The 16,412-nt window shown below is 39.0% G+C and overlaps 1 protein-coding gene across 2 annotated transcripts in view; it reads left to right on the top strand.

Annotated features, from left to right (window-relative positions):
- ST18 (ST18 C2H2C-type zinc finger transcription factor) overlaps positions 1 to 16,412 on the top strand; it is a 168,458-nt gene that overhangs the window by 120,611 nt on the left and 31,435 nt on the right. For both annotated transcript variants that reach the window (XM_074577023.1, XM_074577021.1), the window contains exons 7-12: positions 972 to 1,766; positions 4,538 to 4,672; positions 6,240 to 6,330; positions 7,858 to 7,962; positions 9,379 to 9,584; positions 12,765 to 12,976. In XM_074577023.1, the coding sequence (XP_074433124.1) occupies positions 972 to 1,766; positions 4,538 to 4,672; positions 6,240 to 6,330; positions 7,858 to 7,962; positions 9,379 to 9,584; positions 12,765 to 12,976 (1,544 nt within the window). The remainder of the gene's footprint in view (positions 1 to 971; positions 1,767 to 4,537; positions 4,673 to 6,239; positions 6,331 to 7,857; positions 7,963 to 9,378; positions 9,585 to 12,764; positions 12,977 to 16,412) is intronic.

Raw genomic sequence — 16,412 nt, 5'->3', positions numbered from 1 at the left:
TCAGCATTATTGAAGGGGCTAGTGTTGTGACTAAATTCTTCCCTTCATCCAAAAATGCTTTTAGTTACTATGGCAATATTTACTTGATCCTGGCAAACCAGTGTTGATTTTAGAGAGATAATTACCAGAAAGGAAGATGATGGAGATGTATTTTTGAGTGTCCTTGTCAGAGGAAATGTTTATAAAAAATTAAATGAGATACAAAAGGCATATTGTCTTCCACACCGACAAACTCTCCTACATGTAGCCTCTATTACCTGCTGGCTGCTGCTTTTCTTCTGAAGAAAGATGTTTATAAAGACAGGATGCACTTCAGTGGTGTCTTTAACAAGTCCTTTATGAGTCTGTACATAACAACCATTTCTGTTTGCCTGTGCATGACCTGATCTATCACTTAATGTGGCAATTGCAATGGTGACCAGGAGCTTGCCCTTTGTGAAGTATTGAGGTTTTTTCCATCAAGGTCTTTCATGGGATCTGGGGTGACCGGAAAAGTAATTAGGGTTCTATTTTGAGAAAATATTTGGGAATCTTGGATGAAAGAAGAATGAAAATAGCTCAGAGGGATTTTAAAATGTGTGTGTGTGCTTGTGTATATATATATATGCATATACTATATAGATTGTGTGTATATATATAGTGTGTATATATATGGCGCATTATATTTATATGAATGTATAAGAATGTGTGTGTTCTGCGATAATATATGTCTTCACCACCAGTGAAAAATGGCAACATATTTATTTCTCATATTGCTTTGGAGCTATAGTATAAAGCAGACATAATCTTAGAAGGGTTTTTCCTGATGTTACAAGCAGTCATTGTAAACACAGCCTTGGTGAATTCAATCATTTTAAAGGACCTTTGAGTAAAGAAATGGTGATTGGTAAGTAAATATCTTCATATCATTTCTACAAAATACAAAAAGCAGTTATTGTTACATATTTTTCTCTTGCTTTTTTTCCATGCAGAGGAAAGTACTCCAAAATCATCTGAGGAAGCCCCTCATTCAGGTGGGCAAGAAAATTCCAGTCAAAGAAAAGATAACTATTCCAGCTATCAAGATGCTGTGGCCAAATCTTTGATGAACATGGGAAAATCATCAAAAGATGCACCCAGTCAAACAGCGGCAGAAAATCTAAATGATAGTGGCATTCAATCCTTAAAAACAGAAAGTGATGACACTGATGAATGTTACATGATTAACTCAGCTGAAGGAAAAGAAAAGACTCTTATTTCTGACCCAAAATACTGTTCATCTGAGGAAAATGAAAGTAACTCTGAAATTATGGACAATGAGTGGGACAGCTCCTCAAATTTCTCTGAAGAAATGAGTGTAAAGCCCCATGTAACTCAGAAGTATATTGTAGAGTGTAATCAAGCTGGCATCCTGGAAGTCCCAGAAATAAAGAAGGAAGAGGTGGAATTCGGACCTTGTGAAACACTTTGTGACTCAGAAACAGAGCTAAGAGCACCCCAGGAGTCTCACCCAGATCCTTTCGAGAAGAGAATTCAGAATCCCTTCCCTGAAAGCGAAGACGACAACGAGTGCCTGTCAGAAACCACGGAAGTGTCGGTTGAGCTGGACAAAACAAAAGGGAACTTGAGTTTGCTAGAACAAGCAATCGCTCTGCAGGCAGAGCAAGGGCACGTGTTTCACAGCACCTACAAGGAACTGGATAGGTTTCTCCTGGAGCATCTAGCAGGGGAAAGGAGACAAACCAAAGTTACTGACATTGGTGGGAGACAGATATTTAGCAACAAACGTAAGGAAGTCTTTTTGGCTGTTCTTACTGGCTTAAGCATTTATCCTGTGACTGATAGAGGATTCTGAACTGGGTTTTATAGCAACAGTAAAGAATCTGGAATTTAGCTGGTAATTTTGTTAATTATGTACCTTCACACTAGTGCCTTACATCTAACCAGGTTAAACGCTAGGTACTTGGCTTCCTGCCAAACCGCTACGTGAAATGATCGGTAATGGCTACTAAAAGGGCTGTGTAGCTGGCACTGACACTCCTTCTCCTCCTTTCCTCCTCCTCCGCCTCCACCTCCATAGGGCGCTAATACCTACCTCCTAAATTTCAGCAGCCAAAAGAGAAGGTATTAAAACGGTGCTTAAGGAAAGGTTAGGGTGAAAAATTGGCCTCTTCCAAACATGCCACCTAATTCCTAAGCCATGTGTTTTTCGAGTTCAGCCTACTTCACGTATCAACATTACATTTTGCTACAGCCAGCACTTCTGAGCCAGAAAAGCACAAGCCGTGCTCTTCTGCCTCATTCACCATCAGCAGAATTACCAGTAAGTTCCAAAATCTTTATTGTTTCTGATGGTTTGTGGCATCCTACAAAGCTGTAGGAACATTGCTCCATTTTTGGTACTTAATCAGGCTTCCAGAAGTGGAGATTTAAAAGATTTGGGTTTGATTTGTAAACTGGGCTGTCTCATATGAAATTCCTCAATTGAGGATAATACCAGAACATCAAGAGATGTCATTTTATAAGCACAGTCCATGCTGTAGCAAATAACAATGCATTCGTCTGTCCTTTGACTTTTCTTTTTGGGCTTCCAAAGATACTGAAGCCACCGCAGCGTTGCTACAATTTCTGCTTTTGATAAATGATTTACTTTGGTATTTCTAGTGTTACTTTAGAGTAGTCCCTGTGGACATTGCAAATATTATAGTAATTTAATTATCTCAAGCGTTTAGTGTATAAGATAACTGACAAGTTTTTGTTAGGAGTTGCAACTATAAAATATTTCCTCTAGTATTTGGGAAGAATATGCATGCATCTCTTTTTCTGTCTCAAGCAGTGTTTTCATTAGCATGTCTTAAGCTGTGCATGCAACTTATTAGTCTACCTCCTTGCTAAACTACATGAATCTTTATTTGCTCAAATGACTATGGTATATGCAGGAATTTTACAGATACATTTTCTTTGTCCTGAGACCATCTGTGTTCACCAGGTTCACATTGGGGTCAATGTGACTTTCTCACAGCACACATAGGAAGGAGCAGTGATGGTAAGCGTGGCAGAATTTGGCCCTTCCTGATTTGCCTCATATTATTATTAGCTGTAGTTTGCAGGTGAGTTCAGAGGTAACACTCATGGAGGAACAAACCAGGCTTTGTTCCGGTTGTATAAACACAGTATGATTTTATTCCATGTAGTATCAGGCACATAATTTTTTCACTTTATATAATTAACTGGTTTTTATTTCTGAAAAATCCACCATCAAGCCCATCGGCTCTTAATTTTCTTTCTTGGATGATCCAGAAAAACATGGCTTAAATTTATATTTTTCCATTTTTTTTTTAAATGATAAACCTTTCTGATTAGTGGGGGGAAAAATAAATCATATTTCAGGGACCCTCTTTATTTTCCATGCACTATTGCAGCACTTTCCATTTGCAGTGATTCTCAAAAGCATGTGGTCTCCTGTTGATGCTCAGTCTATTTTCTTTCCTCCCTATTTCTTTTTTTTTTTACCTCAAGCCTTGCCAGGAAGTTTAACCCTCAGCTGTCTCTGGCGATCCTGTCCCTAAGCACGTCCTACCTCGCGGTCCAACAAAACGAGCTTGAAGGAGGCTGCTCCCTGTGCTGGCTGCAGCTGTTTTCTCCCCCAGCGCCGAATGCTGTTGGCAGCCAATCACAGATGGAGCTAAAACCATCCTCAGCAATTTATGCGGCCACTTCCTCCAGATTTCTCACAAGAGAATTTCTGGACCAGAATTCATTCCTTTCTTGCCCAGACTTTTGATCCTGCGTTGGAAATCAAATAAAGGCTCTCTGACCAGTGCTTCTTGCACGATTCTAGGTGCTTGAAACAAAAACTGGGAATGCACTGCGGCTATTACAGAGTGGTGGCTGTGGGGCTGGGCTGAGACCTCGCCTTTGAAAGGGTATCGGCTGCTCCATGTTTTCACTGTCATTGTGGGCTGCTCCACAAAGCGGCATTGCCATGTGTACCAGAGGGAGCTGCTTGCCTTGCCTCTCAAATGTAAAGTGGCATGTATTCAGTTTCCTAACAAAGAACCTACAGCCTAGAGATCTGCGATATTTAAGGAATGGCTTCTGGTTGAAATGCTTTTTGTTTGTTTGTTTGTTTGTTTCACACCTCAGCTTTTATTTGGTCGTCCCAGCTTCCTGGAGTCTGACATTAGCAGAGTAAAAGATTGTTTCTGCTTTTTTTATTTTTTCCTTTATAGATCTTGCTGTTGGCTGATGCTGCCAGTTTTCTGGCTTATTGGATTGTGGCTTCTGTCCTGTTTGAGGCTCTGAATGGAATAAATGACACTGCAATCCAAAAGCTATATAGTTCAGCACATAAATGGCATATTGGGAGGTGGGAGCCATTGTTTAAAGGACACAGTGTAAAAACCTAGAGATGCTTAAATCGCATACATCTCTGTTAAAACTTTGTGTAGGAATTACATCTGAAGTACAAAAAGAGAGTATCATGCTGCTAGGGTGGCTCAGCTGAGTGCAGACGGGGGCTAAAACCAAACAAAATCCTTATCTGATTTCTCTGCAGATTCACCCAGGCCTGAAAAGAGAGAAACCAAATGTCCCATCCCAGGATGTGATGGCACAGGGCACGTGACTGGGCTGTACCCTCACCACCGCAGTCTCTCAGGCTGTCCACACAAAGTTAGAGTGCCACTAGAAAGTGAGTATCGTCACCCTGCAGTCCAGAATAACAACTGGATCTGGACCGGTATTGTGGGTAGTGTGTGCTCATGCTGGAGAAGCAGCCCACTTTTTCTGGGTGAGACTGAGGAATGAGGCTAAGAGAGGAGCCATCGCACATTCTTTGCCCTCCAGCTTGTAGTCACTGTCTTACTTTCCACACTCATGTACTCCTTAGCAGTAGCGTTACAAACAGCAGTGGGCTCCTCAGGTGGCCTGGGAAGAATAAGGTCAGAGCCAAACCATCCCCATGCTGCCGGCAGACCTGCATGCTGTACTCTTATGAATCTTCAAGATCTTGCTTGCCCGTGCCTTTGCTAAGGCATGCAGCACAGAAAGCACCTGCTTGTTTCAGAGCTGCGACCTGGTTTGCAATAATCACGCACTGAGGCTGCTGGTTTTCACTGCCAGTAACCAAGAGGCCTGGGCATGCTTATTCAGAGATGTTTCCAGTGTCACCCTTACCACCAAGCTCAAAAAGGTTACTTCCATCAGTACATCCCAGCAGTGGTCCACAGCACGTCCCTCTCGTATGACTGTATCGTGCTAGCCCTTTTATGCCCAGTCTAGCCTGAATTTCCCTGCTTATTTCTAACTGTGCTGATCTGATTACATTGGCTTGTGTGTGTGTGTGTAATCCTGCAATGTGATGCAATGAAATGCTGCATAATAAGCCAAAACCTAATGTGAAACTGTTTAAACAACCTAGTTACTTAGATTATTTTTTTTTGTGGTGGCATGCAAAACAACAAATTAAAAAGATACTTGAATTAAACCAATGTCCTATTCCTAATTGTAGCTCTCCTTTTTTTAAAACCTGGTACTAACCTGTATTTATGGAAACATCTGATGAGTTACGCAGGCTGCTGCGTTTGGAAGGCCTTAGCAACATTACCTTTCTAAAAAGTTAAAATTAACAAGTCCTTATTAATTATCACACTTCCAGTCAGGTGTGTTCTGTCCTGCTGGCAAAAAATCGCAACCCGTAATTATCTGTAATCTCAATTTGGTTCCTGACAGAACAAACCGGTTTTCTGAACAGTCACCTTTTTTGAAGCACTGTGCACCCAAAGGGGTAGTGCAGTATGGAAGTCATGAGAGCAAACATACAAAGACCTGTTCTGTTTTACACAGACATACATCTCACCCTTAGTAAAAACATTGCACATCAAAGGGCATAAGAAATGTGCACGCTTTTTGGAGTCAACTGTGTTAGTGGTGTATGAATCAGAGGGCAAAGGGCTTCATGACGTAGCATCCTTGCTGGCTTCTGCCTTTGCTCTTTTGAAGTCCGTAGAAACTATGTGGGAAGATGTGCATGTGGGAAGCCACACTACAGTGGTGCAGGGATAAAGTTATATATGCTGGAGGCACCAGCCTTGCTGTGTCGTAGGCCCTTTTCTTTTCCTTCTTTTTTTCCTTCTTTTCTTTTGTGGTCAAAATGCGACACAATTGAGAATCTGAAGAAGAAATGTTCATATTTTTCATATATGTATTTTTAATTGATGTATATTATTATCACCTCTTTTTTTCTTCTTCTTGTTTAGTTCTTGCCATGCATGAAAACGTTTTAAAGTGCCCCACCCCAGGATGCACTGGAAGAGGACATGTCAACAGCAACCGCAACACACACAGAAGGTAGATCAGAAAAGTTCCTGTCCAGTTAAAATCTAACGTGTACTCAGAAGTAAACCGATGGGCACGTCTTGGAATTGGATGTTATATACTACACTGCAGAATGCCTATGAGCTCGGGCAGCTTGTATTATTTATAACCAAATACTTGTCTTTAATCTCATTATGTAAAAAATGGCAGCAGCACTGAGGATGGCAAATTCCACTAGTCTTTTTCACAGACGAGATTTCAAACTACAGTTTTGTTACAGTCTTCGCAGTGAAACACCATCATGTAAAATGGGTAGGAATGAACAAATTCATTATTATTGCTACAACTGGAAAACCCAGCGGAAACCGAAGACTCTTCGTTATGCACCACATACAGGGTAGTCCTTGGCAGGAACTTCCCATCAAGGCACATTCCCTTTTAGCAAAACAGGAAATTTTAAGTGGAGTACTTTAGAATCCCTGTAAAAACTAACTCCATTTATTACCTTCAGGAATGTCATCTTCCCACTTGGAACACTCTTGTCCATTTGACTTGCTGCCTGCAGGGAGAAAATAAAATTGAGAAAAGCCTTCCAGACAGGCAGCTGGGGAATCACAGCTGGGCTGCAGGTGAGGCAGAGAGCCGATGCGCTCTGTCTCCAGCAAGCCACTGCTGTCGGCACGGCTCTTGTCAGTACTGCTTTCTGCTGGAAGCCACCAAGCCAAAATATTCCATTACAGTGCTTCTGGAAAAATATAATGTCAATCTTACAATCAAGCTTGGTACAGAAAAATTTCTAACCAAGTTTCTTTGTTGAACTGAATTTTTGTGGGTTTTTTGGTTTTTGCTGATGATTGATTCATTGGTTATATGAGCGCACAAAATCAAGGATTATCATACTATGTTACTGTCTTTAATACAAAAAGTTAGTCTTTACTGGAGATATTACAAGCTCATCTACAAGAATATATGAGGAACCAGTAAATATTTTTTCATTGTGTTTCCTGTTTTAAATCCCCAGTCATCTTTGCAATGCATCAGCTGCGTCATAAGCAACCCATGAACAGGATAAGAAAACATGTTCTAATCTAATAAAGCAAATAGGAAAAAAAAAAAAAAGAGAGCACATCTTGAAATGACAAAATGTGTTCTTTGGTAACAGTTGCCCAGATACCTCTGTTTTTTTCCCAAATTCACTTTCCTTTTAATCAGCAGGAGGCTTATATGCATGGTTTAGCTGATAAAGTAAATGTCATTTGTCAAAAAATTTACTAGTGACTTGCCAGCCACAAAACATCAAAGCTGAACTGTGGAAAACTCCTACGTGATTCAGTTTCCAGATAGATCACCTCAAATACATGGATTTCACAGTTTTGCATTAAGGGTTGAAAAACAGATGAATCTGGGCTATAATAGCAGCAGCTTGCATAGATGCACAGGGCACCAGAGAATTTTGAAGTCATTGGGTTCTACAGCACACGTTTCCTTTAGTTAAGATTTCATTTTAATGCTGTCTTTTTTTTTCTTCTTGTTTCTTTTCTTCACCTTGCTTTTAAACAGCCTTTCTGGTTGTCCAATTGCTGCAGCTGAAAAGTTGGCAATGTCCCAGGAAAAGAACCAGCTCGAGTCTCCAAAAGCTGGGCAGTGCCACGATCAGACTCACAGGTAGGAGCCCTCATGAACTAGTCTCTCCAAAATATTTCCACACAAACTCTGCTGAGCTCTCTCTCCTCAGGGCTTTCAGATATAGCTGCAGAGGTAAGTCGGTATTCCAAGCTGAACCTCTGCAAAGCTAAATAACTTGCCTGTGTCTCAAAATTAACACGCAATGTTCTGCTGGTTCTTGTGTTTCTGGTTGACATTAAAGACAACAGACGCATCTTTTGAAAAGCAATCAAAGGTATTCTACCAGATCTTACTTCAACAAAAATAGCCTAATCAATGGTTCTCTAATGTCTTTCTCCTGTAAACCATATCTCCTATCTTGCTGAAATGTTTTAAACGCTTTTCGAGAACTGTTCCTTTGTTACAATATTTTGGCCACTGAAACTTGATTAAAGATCTCTTTGACCTTACTGCACTTTTCGCAGCACAATCCTCGTTTATTTCATGATTCTTTTCAGAGGAATATTCCAGTGATCCCAAGTAGCGTGTTGTATTGGCATTGCAGTTATCTGAAAGTGTCGAGAACACTGCTCGTTCTGTTTTCCACTGTTGAATAACTCATATTTTGAATTTATTTATTTTAATTTTATTGGTTTAATTAGTTCAATTTATTTTTTATAAAATGACATCAAAAAGGGGAAACATTTTTTATTGCAATTGTATTTTGTTTGAGAGTTATACGGACCCTACAGACATGCATAATTTGCACATCATTGGCACCACAACCATTACAACCTATTATATTCAGGTCTATTTGGGGACACTTTAATTTGTGGATTATTGACATGATCAGCTCTAATGGTTCCTTCAGAGCCATTACAGAATATTATGTCCATGTGTCTGCCAACTGCACGTGCCTTAACTCTACATATGAAAAGTCTTTAGGAAATTACTAAAGACAAGTAGTTACTGAACAGTAACTAAATGGAATAACACACCATAAATCATTCTTTCCTCCCAAATAACAGAAACAATTATTTTGGATCATCTTATGTTATATTTATACCGTACTCATTCACAGTAAATTGAGAACAATAGTGATGCATAAAACTACAAGTCCTTTAACTAGCAAAAATCCAGAAAATTTTTAGAAATAAAGAAATTACCACGCTACAGTGGTAATCTAGAAGTAAATCAGTATCTTTTTTTGTAATTAGCCTACACCGTTTCTAGAGAATACTAGTTTTTTTATGTCCGCAGCTTTGAACATGTATGAAGTCAAAGTACTCTGACTACCAGGTCAGCCACCATATTTACATTATTTATTTCTTGTATATACCTAACTGTAAGATATGCATGTGGTAACAGCACACTTTCTGATTCTGAGATACAGCTGTACCCTATTTTTTAAGGAAAGGTTGTTTAAAGGTTATATATTCTTCTAATTCTCATTCATTCTTTTCCTCCTCTCTGCAGGACAAATTTAGCGAAGCAGCCTGAGGTAGCTCAGTATAATTACAGAAATTCACAGCCAGTCACCTCCTCCAGAGCCACCCTGATGAAAGAACAGGAGAAGTTTGGGAAAGTACCATTTGATTATGCCAGCTTTGATGCACAAGTCTTTGGCAAACGCACAATAGCACCTGTGGCACAAGGACGAAAAACACCCCAGTTCCTTGAATGTAAGCTTGAAATTTCAGTATCTCTTGGAAAATGGGCAAAATGTCAATGACTTTTTTTTTCTTTTTGCTTGTTCTGCTTTCAAACTTCAAAAAATCTCTGTAGGAGTTATCTTTAACCACTTGTGGCCAGAATGCTCAATATAATCACTAGTTTGCTGAATATAGAATTCTAGAATGTTAAATGTCATAACTCTAAGGTTTACTTTTCTGATATTTCTTCTAAAAGCAAATATCAGGGGAAAGCAGGAGTAAAAAGGAATGGGTTATGTCTTATCTGTTACCTTCTTCCCTGGCTAAATTGTAGTATCCTTATGATAGAATGCCGCCGTGCGAAGTACCATGGAATGTCTCTGCAAAAGACGTAATGAATTGTAGTACAGAGAAATACAAGTTGTTAGGTTTTAAAAAGCATTTCAGATACCTTTTAGATTAATCCATACAAGTATTATTCCTCCTAGATTACCATGTGCCTTGTCTGCATTACTTCCAGGTCTTGACTGAATTGTTTTGATATCTCATATTTCTGTACTACATCAGATTTGTAGTGCAGACATATCCAATGCATCAAATTGTTATCAAGATTCCTCTGCTTGCAACACTTACAGATTTCCTGAGGTACTACTCTGTACAAATGAGATACTACAGTGCAAACACTGATTATTTATTACAGATGCTCGTCACAATCTCCATGGGAAACTTCAGCAACATTCTGCCATTGTATTGACCATTATAAAATACTCTCTAGTTCAAAGAAACAAATGATTCTGTTGCCATGGGGGAAATGGAAAGAAAGGGTTTAATTGCACCATATTTGGGTACAGAAGAAAATAGATCCAAACCAATGTGACAAAAAACTCTTCAGTTGGTTTCTCTTTTCTTCATGACAAAAAAATTTAGTAAAGTAAAACAAAAAAGGAGAACAAATTGTACCCCGCTTGGCTCAACAAAGGAGAACATTCATAGTAAGGTGAACAGAAAAGCAGAAAATTTTATATATGTATATATACATATATAATACGAGAAAATATAACATGGCATAATATAATAATCTTCTAATACTGCATAACATTGTATATGTTTTATATATTTATAAAATTTGTGTATTTATATATTTAATTGTGTATGTGTTTGAGTACACACACACATAGTTATAGTTTGTAGGTATCTATGTGTCTGTGTATATATATAAATACCCTATTTAAAATTGCAAATGAAAAGTAGATATTTATCTGGCCTGGAAAATAGACTTGTTCAAATGAAAGCAAATATGTGCATCGCCAGCTTCTTGGGTGGCAGATTTTCCAATTTTGTTTGTAAAATTGAATATTCCCTATTAGCTGTCTCTTTGCACAGATGTATGTCTATTTCACAGGTTCATTTCAAGGAAAAAATGATGAAATGTTTTTATACAAATGCAAATCCATACATATGCAATTTATGTATAATGTATATTGGGGCTGAAGTTTACAGCCTGTAGTTCTTACAAAGATTGCAGTGTGCAGCTATTATTTTAATGGAAAGGTGAAAGTAAAAGAGCAGGTGAGTGCTTTAACTATGCAGATATACAAAAGTTGGAAGTAAGAAGCTGATGATGTAGTGATTTGTTCAGTGTCCTATGTAAATATGTAGCTAGCCAAAAGCCCGTCATTAGCCCTCTGCGGATTCTGCACTTATAAAACTTGATTTGTTAACAAAACATGCATCCCTCATAGCCTGCTTTATTTTTTGTCTTTTAGGGTGGATAGTGGAAAATTCACTTTTTTTGCTCTTTAAATATAGTTTGAAGTTAGCTGTAGTAACTGCTAAAAATGTAGACCCTCTTGCTTGTGCTACAGTATTACAGCAGGCTAGATGATAAATCCTTTCTCATTTGCACTGGGGAAAGGGAGAACTGAATCATGACGCTTTTATGCATTGCTCTATTGAGATGCCTCCAGCACCTAGAAAAACTGAATATAGCATTCCACTACAGTCAGTGCACACAAACAAATGTTGCTCTGAGAGCATCCCAAGTTTGAGGGAAGATGACAAACATCTCCAATGCCTTGTGTAGGTCTTAGCGTTAAAATGCACTCAGCCAAAGCTCTACGTCCAAAGGGATCCAGAGCCTTGGGGCTCAGATCTGTCTGGAGCGAGCAGATGGACATCTGCAGAAATGTTCTTGGTGTATCTGGGTGTAGGCTGAGAAATTGGATTTTGCTTAGTTTATCTTTGTAGGACACTGTGAGAGCTACAGACAAAAGAAGTGATTATTGTTTCCTAAGAGCTGAAATCATGGTGTTGTGTTTTCCCTGCAACAATTAATGACATCTGAAGCTCCAAAATCCAGAACAGAGAGCAGAGTTCTTTTTTTACCTGTTTTAGAGTAAGTGTTGCTGATGGAGCAGAAAACAAAGAACCACTTTTGTCTGTGAAAGTGCTTTTCTGTTCACCTGTTAGGTTTCCATTCTCAGCTGACCTCTTTGTGTCTAATAAATCTGTGTATTATTCCAAATGATAGCCAACATAAGACAGCGAGCCCAGATCCGTTTTCTTCTGAATGTTCATTGTCATTATATTTTTTTTTTAACTGAGTAAAGGGTAGACATACATTTCTAAACAATTCCACAAAATCAGGATGGAATGTTCCTAACAGGTAATGTTTATAACTGGTTGCTCTGGTTCATTCAAGAGCCTGGTCTTGTTCTTACTCACATAAGCAAAGCTTTTTTAAATAACAGACTTACTCATTTAAATAGGGTAAGCAGTGTTGTTTTCGCTAAGACTGGACAAGTCACTGTTGTTTTTTTACACAACAGAGCTCCAAGTGGAAGCCTTTATAAGGCTACATTTACAATTACATTTGCCCAGCAGTGTTGTCAGGTCATGATGGATAACACACTAATGCTTGTTCAGTCTTTCCTTGGACATCACTGCTCTTAATGCCTGAGTAAAAAAATAATAAAATCTGAGTAAAACTCTCAGATGCTTTGGTGAAAGATGTGTACTTGTCGGGTAAAAATTAAATTATCATGTTTCTGAAGCCGTTTTTACAGCAAACCCTTACTGCCAATAGGAAATGGATTGTTTTAAATGTATTCTTTGAATATTTTAATGTATGAATTTGTAGTCTGAGAAACAAAACTATTTAATGGGAAAAATCTCATACGTGCAATTGCTAATCAAATCTCTCTTCAACAGCAAAGCATTTTTCAAATCCAGTGAAATTTTCTAATCGACTGCCTAGTGCTAGCGCCCACACACAGAGCCCTTGCCATGCCAACTCTTATAGCTACGGTCAATGTAGTGAAGACACCCACATAGCAGCAGCTGCTGCTATCCTGAACCTTTCCACCCGCTGCAGGGAAGCAGCAGAGATCCTCTCCAACAAACCACAGAGTCTGTCTGCCAAGGTAGGGTAGTCCAAGAACCTGGAGGGTGTGCTAGCTACTGAACTGTGCGAATAAACTGTCTTTCATGTTAGTGACTGCATTAAATCCCCCAAAAGGAGGCTTCTGTTTGCATGCTCTTTTGAAGAGAGACAGAGAAAAAATCAGCAATGTAGTGACCAGTTCCGATAAAAATAAATAAATAGCAGGAATTATGTTGTTACTCTTTTCATAATTGAGCCCTAAATACAAGGGGGGAGTTTTGTGGGAGGAAAAAAGAAGGATATTTGAAATCCAGCAACATTTGTGGTGGATAATGAGTTATATCTGTTTAAAGAGGGAATTTTCCTCCCTCTGAAACCTGCCATAAGCAATCATTATGGAGGCTGATTAAAAAAAAAACAAAACAAAACAAAACAAAAACCCCACATGTGATTAATCAAGGTGATATTTTGCTAGCAATGGAACAGAACTACACCTATTGAGTCTGTTGTGTTTGGAGCTCATGACAGTTTGACAAGGTATAGGGAGGGAAATAACAACTGACTGTTAAAATTCTCCTTTCTGCTGGCAAGAGAGGAGAATCAGGCCCACAGCTTTTGGAGATAGATAATTTGCGCAAGTCTGTCATAATGGAAAGCTGCCTAATATTGTAGATGTTTGTGTGACTTTCATGTTTTGGTTTCTGCCCTGCGTTTCTTCACAGGTCTTTATGATTTACAAATGGTACTGTGTGAGCTATGAGCCTTATTTTCTGTACCATTACACAGTATTATACTGCTGATGAAAATAGACAAGGTTTTCTTCTGATGACCGTGGTTGTGGGAGCACTGTTGTTTATTATTTGTATTAAAGTTACACATGCTTCACTGCAATGAAACTTTTGAAAGCTCTGTGTAGATGAGAGGATGCCATTACAAGAACTTAAGAAGAAATCGCTGGGGAGTGAAAAGAGGTGTATTTATCAAAACACAAAGTAGCAGGTGTGTTTCTGCTGTGGGACTCTGAGTCACGATGTGTGTTCCAAAAGACAGATGACCTATTTCTCTGCAAGTCAGTGTTGCTCCACCCTGTCTGTTGTAGCACCAAGCTTAGTCTGGCTAGAGGTGACTTCCGCAGCTCTTGGTCTACAGTTTGGTTGGGCCTTCACCCACCATCACTAAGAGTTTAACTGTTATGCTTTGAGAGGAACCACTTATTTTACCACCAGCATAATGCCTTGTTAGGTATGCCAAGCCTTGCTCCTTTGCAGGGTGGTACGCTCTATTTTGCTGCCTTTGATTTCCACATGTGAAGTCTTGGACCTTGAAACCAATGTTGCAGAACGCATTGGAGTAGATTTTTTAGAGTGTGCCTACATGCATCTTCCATAACACAAACATTATCTGTCCCCAAAATCGCTCACAGAACCTTTCCCAGATCTCAGATCCATCTGTGGTATCTGCTGCAGAGATACCTTCCACTGGTCTTCAGTAGAGACTTCTTCTAGCAGGGAAATGGAAACTGATGCCAATGGCTGGATTAAATTGCTGCCATAGCCTTTGGCTGACCTCAGCAATAGACCTTCTTGCCAGAGAAGAGCAGTAAAGGGACCAGGCATAACCCAAAGATTTTCTCCTCCGTACCTGCTTAACAGTTGCCAAATCATGGGGAAGGTTTGAATGGAAGTGAACATAACAGTAACGATATAGAAGGACACTTGGGGCACATAGCTTGCTCCTTTTTCACAGCCAGGAATCCAGCCTAAAAGAAAATCACCTGCATACCTTGCTATCTGCCTGCCTCCACTTTTGCCAGACTTTCTGGAGGGCATGCTGCTACAAAACATCTGACAGAAGAATCAGAATTAGCTTCTGGCCAGAACACAGGCAAGTAAGCCCCAAACAGATTTGGTGGCCAAAACCACACAAAACCCATTTTTATTTGGTTTTGGCTATTTATTACTTCTATCATACAGGATTCAAACAAAACGATGTTGAAATAAATCTCCAGACTCTCTTTAATGAAGATGCTTTCCTATTTTAAAATATGAACGAAAAAAAGGGGCTATTTTAAAAGAGATTTCTATCTATTTATCAATATTTCTGATTTGTTTTGTGGCTGGTATTGGCTGCAAAGGTAAATGTTTAACTGCTAGAATATCTTAAAAGTTTTTAGATGATAAAAAGCATCTCTTGAGACTTTATCAGTGTTTGGAGTCAAATAATGCAGCATCAGAAGACGACTACAGAGTTAATGATTTCCTTTTTCAGCTTTTGACAGCACACAAACTCACCAGCTCTGAAAACACCTGTGTGGGATGGTTGTGTTGAGGGCCCCATAGTATCAGACCTCTCAGCCCTGCCCCTTGCCATATTTTTTTGTTCCTTTGCCTAACAAACCCTAATTAGCATCGTCCATACTTTAGCAGATCAGAGCTCCTGACTTGTAAAGGTGTTTGCTCTTACATGAGCATCAGGCAGCCTCCCAGCAACCCAAGCCATGACACTTTGCAGGTGGGAGGCAGCATGGTGGTAAAGCAAGGACATGTGGAACTGCAGAGGATTTCCTGGACTTGCAGGAAATCCTTTGCAAGTTACACAGTTGTCAGAGCTGTAAAAATATTATGCTTCTAGGTTTTAAAAGCAGAACTTGGACTTCAAACATTTCAAGCGTTGTTTTCTTGTATTCACTCAAGGCATGCATATGTCATCTTGCTTAAACAAGTGGGGAAAACACCAAAACATATTTTAGCACAAGTGTATTCCTGAAGTAATTTATTTTTTTGTTATTTTGGTCTCACAAATTCTATTTCTTGAGCTCCAGTGTTGTCTGTTTTTTAGTAAGAGTTGTATGTTTTACCTTGAATGTTCACCACTTTTCTATAAATACAGATAATTCTTAAATGAAAATGGTTTTTTACAGCACAGTTCCAAATTTCATTAATTTAATGGATTTTCAAACATAAATCTCTCATTCTCTACGTATCAGTTCAAAAGGAAAAGTCTAAAACAAAACAAGAAAAAGAAGGTTAGCAAGGGTAGACAAATCAGATTACACATTAACAGTACCATTGGAAAGCAGAACTTCCAAAGAGATCCAGTGTACAAAGGTGATTTGCCAAATATCTCAAGATTAAAATTATGAATTTTTAATTAAGCAATTTAAGGAATAAATTCATTCTGAAAAGAGCAGTAAAATGGATCCTAAGCTTTCTCTATGAATGAGTTGCATACAAAATACAAAGATCATCAGATACCTTGATGATATTGTTTTCAAAAACAATTAATACCACATTAATGTTACATTATCTGAGCCACCCAACCTGGGATTGTAGTAAACTGCTCCCCTGAATATAGTCCTGATCAGCCAGTTCTCATGCGGTCAGTACCCCAAACCAGTCTCCTGGTTGCATTTGATTTGCAGTTCACGTAGCTTCATTCAACTCCCATTGAAGCCAACAGAAGGACTCCCCTAGAAG

Source organism: Larus michahellis, chromosome 2, assembly GCF_964199755.1.
Source record: "Larus michahellis chromosome 2, bLarMic1.1, whole genome shotgun sequence".
In the NCBI taxonomy this organism is placed as follows: domain Eukaryota; kingdom Metazoa; phylum Chordata; class Aves; order Charadriiformes; family Laridae; genus Larus; species Larus michahellis.
This window is presented reverse-complemented; position numbering and strand designations above follow the sequence as displayed.